The sequence below is a fragment of the Canis lupus genome, chromosome 14, assembly GCF_011100685.1.
Source record: "Canis lupus familiaris isolate Mischka breed German Shepherd chromosome 14, alternate assembly UU_Cfam_GSD_1.0, whole genome shotgun sequence".
Classification (NCBI taxonomy): Eukaryota; Metazoa; Chordata; class Mammalia; order Carnivora; family Canidae; genus Canis; species Canis lupus.
Window position 1 is genome coordinate 2,248,688 of NC_049235.1, and position 4,397 is coordinate 2,253,084.

The 4,397-nt window shown below is 38.4% G+C and overlaps 1 protein-coding gene across 1 annotated transcript; it reads right to left on the reverse strand.

Moving 5' to 3' along the window:
• Window positions 1-3,171: 3,171 nt before the first annotated feature.
• On the reverse strand, window positions 3,172-4,128 carry OR2T1 (olfactory receptor family 2 subfamily T member 1). The gene has a single exon (NM_001388544.1). It carries the CDS (start codon window positions 4,126-4,128, stop codon window positions 3,172-3,174), a length of 957 nt encoding a protein of 318 aa, NP_001375473.1.
• Between the last annotated feature and the right edge of the window lie 269 nt (window positions 4,129-4,397).

Here is a 4,397-nt window from a genome sequence, read left to right on the forward strand (position 1 = left end):
AACAGGGACTGAATAGGTATCATGATGACACTAAATTCATATCTTTCAATAGTAACTCTGAATGTGAATGGGCTTAATGAACCCATCAAAAGGCTCAGGGTTTTAGACTGGATAAAGCAGCAAGACACAATGCCAGATTTCAGGTTGTACTACAAAGCTGTGGTCATCAAGACAGTGTAGTACAGGCACAAAAACAGACACATAGATCAATGGAACAGAATAGAGAATACACAAGTGGACCCTCAGCTTTATGGTCAATTAATATTCAACAAAGCAGGAAAGACTATCCACTGGAAAAAAGTCAGTCTCTTCAATAAATAGTGCTGGGAAAATTGTACATCCACATGCAGAAGAATGAAACTAGACCACTCTCTTACACCATACACAAAGATAAACTCAAAATGGATGAAAGATCTAAATGTGAGACAAAATTCCATCAAAATCCTAGAGGAGAACACAGGCAACACCCTTTTTGAACTTGGCCACAGCAACTTCTTGCAAGATACATCCATGAGGGCAAGAGAAACAAAAGAAAAATGAATTATTGTGACTTCATCAAGATAAGAAGCTTTGCACAGCAAAGGAAACAGTCAACAAAACTAAAAGAAAACCTACAGAATCGAAAAGTTATTTGCAAATGACCTATCAGATAATGGGCTAGTATCCAAGATCTATAAAGAACTTCTTAAACTCAACAGCAAAGAAACAAACAATCCAATCACGAAACGGGCAAAAGACATGAACAGAAATCTCACAGAGGAAGACATGGACATGGCCAACAAGCATGAGGAAATGCTCCGCATCACTTGCCATCAGGGCAATACAAATCAAAACCACAATGAGATACCACCTCACACCAGTGAGAATGGGGAAATTAACAAGACAGGAATCAACAAATGTTGGAGAGGATGTGGAGAAAGAGGAACCCTCTTGCTCTGTTGGTGGGAATGTGAACTGGTGCAGCCACTCTGGAAAACTGTGGGAGATTCCTCAAAGAGTTAAAAATAGATCTGCCTTACGACCCAGCAATTGCACTGCTCGGGATTTACCCCAAAGATAGCGATGCAGTGAAACGTCAGGATACCTGCACCCCATGTTTAGAGCAGCAATGTCCACAATAGCCAACGTGTGGAAGGAGCTTCAATGTACATCAAAAGATGAATGGATAAAGAAGATGTGGTCGATATCAATGGAATATTATTCAGCCATTAAAAAAAACAAATGCCCACTATTTGCTTCGAACTTGAGGGTCCTGGAGGGTATTGTGCTGAGTGAAATAAGTAAATCGGAAAAGGACAAACATTATATGGTCTCATTCATTTGGGGAATATAAAAATTAGTGAAAGGGCATAAAGGGAAAATAGAGAAAATGAGTGAAAACATCAGTGAGGGTGACAAAACATGAGAGACACCGAATTCTGGGAAATGAACAAGGGGTAGTGGAATGGGCAGTGGGCAGGGTGTTGGGGTGACTGGTTGATGGGCATTGAGGGGGGCACTTGGCGGATGAGCCCTGGGTGTTATTTTATTTGTTGGCAAATTGAACTCCAACAAAAAAATAAATAATCTATATCATTGTAAGTAGTATTAATAGAATGTCTATTCTTATTGCATGACCAGGTCACAATTTATTTCCCCAAGTCATCACTAGTGGGCTTTTGGGTAGCTTCTTATTTTAATCTGTTACTAGATGTCTTTTGGTAAAGATATCATACATGTTTATAAGAAATTCACGAGAGGGTGTTTCTTTTGCGTCACAGAGAACAGATACTTTCAGCCTTAGTCACTGTTGCTGCATACAGTGCGGTGGGATGATATAAATTGTTTTCTTGATTGCTAGTGGTTTTTTTCTTTCATTGTCTTTCCTCCATTAGAATGTAACATTTTTGACATTTTCACTGTAGATACTTTAACTATCTTGCTATCAGCTATGATGAATAGATTAGTACATGAATGAATGAATGAATGAAGATGTATCTGAAATATATAATGTTTAATCAATTATATTTTTTGAAAATTTGCACTCTAATTTAAAATATTTCCCAACAGAAGTCTCTTACTTCCTTGATCCCCACTGTTTTCATCTGTAATTAGAGCTGTTAATACGTGTTTTTTGGTTCCAAGTTTGTTAGAGAATGGTGAGCCTTACAAGGTGTATGAATTGTTAAGTTTTAGACAGATTGACTAATATGATTGATTATGATTATTAATAATTTTAACAAAGTAACCTCTATTATACTTAAACTCTTTATATAATCAAATGCAACACTAAATATGTTTTGCCACATGTTTATTGTCCTCAATTCCCGAATCAGTGAGGAGCATGAATATGGAAAAAGAGCAAACTCCTAGTATCTGGCTGGTATATGATAACCCTGATGACCCTGTGACATATTTGAAAAAAATTATTTTAGTATCCTCCCAGCCCATATCCCTGTGTGTTCCTCTGACATTTAGGAAACTTTTATAAGCATATTATATCCCCACATTTTCTTTTCTGGGCAATGTCCTTCGTCATCATCCATAAATTTTAATTTATCTGACAGGTAGTTTTCACTTACATGCTACAAACAAAAGTTAAATACTGCATTGATACTTAAAGTAAAACACACCTAGTTATTTTATACAACACAATGACTATTTGAGAAAACTATATTCAGTGACTCTTTTGACCAACTGACAAACTGGAACACATAGGTAGATACACAATTGTCTTCTTAAAAGGCTGAGTCAGGTATTAGTCTTCAAAATAGAAAAGATAATATTTTTCTTATTTTTAGGTGGTGCAAAGAGTTTTAAAACAGTATCATCTATACCAAAAGTACCATCTTCCTTTCTGCACTCAGCGTACTTCATACCATTTAAAATTTCATGCAATTTATGTTATCTCCAAAAGGTGAAATTGCAGATCAAGAAATTTTATCTTCTATTCTTGAAAAACACTGGGCATTTATTTTGAATACAGGTGAACAGGACAGAATAAAGGGAAGGTATAAGAAAGATGAAGGAATGAAGATCAAGAGGATGAATTTTTTTATATTGATCTTTCTCTCTCTTTTTTTTTCATCCTGCACAATTGAACCTACTCTCCAGTTTAATCCTTCATTGAGAGCATGGCTACCACTGTCCACAAAGTCTCCCATTTGCCATCCACATGAGAAGAAGCCACTATCAAAACACTTCTCCTGCCACCCTTTGTGTACCCTTGAACCTGGCCAATGCTTTTTTCAGAGCTCCAGTCACATCCTTGTTCCTCAGACTGTAGATGAGTGGATTTAGCATTGGTGTAAGGATTGTGTAGAACACAGAAAAGACTTTGTCCTGGGCTGGCCTGTGGTAAGAGTGTGGCAGCATGTAGGTGTACATGGCAGCCCCATAGAACAAGGTCACCACTGTTATGTGAGATGAGCAGGTGGCAAATGCCTTTTTCCTCCCTTCCACTGAACTCATGTGGTGGACTGTGGTCAGAATTCGAGCATAGGAAGAAATCACCACAGAGAAAGGAATCAGCAGCATCAGAACACAGCACACATACATTACTGTCTCATAGAGGGCTGTGTCTGCACATGCCAACTTCAAGACTGCAGGTGCCTCACAGAAGAAATGATTAATCTCTCGCGAGTTGCAGAAAGGAAAGCTCATGGTGATAGGAGTTAGAAGAAAGCCATCCAAAGAGCCCCCAAACCAGGAACCTGCTATGATCATCCAACAGACCTGGCGGCTCATAAGAACAGGATAGCGAAGAGGGTTGCAGATGGCCACATAACGATCATAGGCCATGAGGCCCAGCAGAAAGAACTCAGCTCCCACCAGGGTGAGGTAGAGGAAGTGCTGAGCTGTGCACCCCATAAAGGAGATGGTTCTTTGACCAAGTAGGTAATCAACCAGCATCTTTGGCACAATGGTGGAGATGTACATCATGTCAATGAAGGAGAGGTGGCTGAGCAAGAAGTACATGGGTGTGTGAAGTCGTGAATCGGTGCGAATCAGGAAGATCATGACTCCGTTGGCCATCAGTGCAGTGAAAAAGATGATAGAGATAATGAGAAAAAGAAGGCCGGAGATGTCCTTCCTGTTGAACAGCCCCATGAAGGTGAAGTCCGTAGAGGATGTGTTGTGCATCTCCATTAATCCTATGATGGTGCTACTATGACCTACAATCTTCCAAATAAAATGACAGTATCCTCAGAGAATTAACATAACAACATATGGGTTGATTGTTAGGCAACAAACTACTAAAATTTGGGAGAAAACTCTTAAAAATATTTTCTTACAACTTTAGCACAGATATCTAGAAACTAATCTAGAATGTTTTTTACATAAAATTGATCATTTTGAATCAATATTTCTTTAAAAACATTGAACAAGATGATGTCAACAGATGCTATTGTACTACA

Bases quoted from the DNA above. Each gene is read 5' to 3' on its own strand.
- OR2T1 (NM_001388544.1), bottom strand. From the start codon at position 4,128: ATGGAGATGCACAACACATCCTCTACGGACTTCACCTTCATGGGGCTG.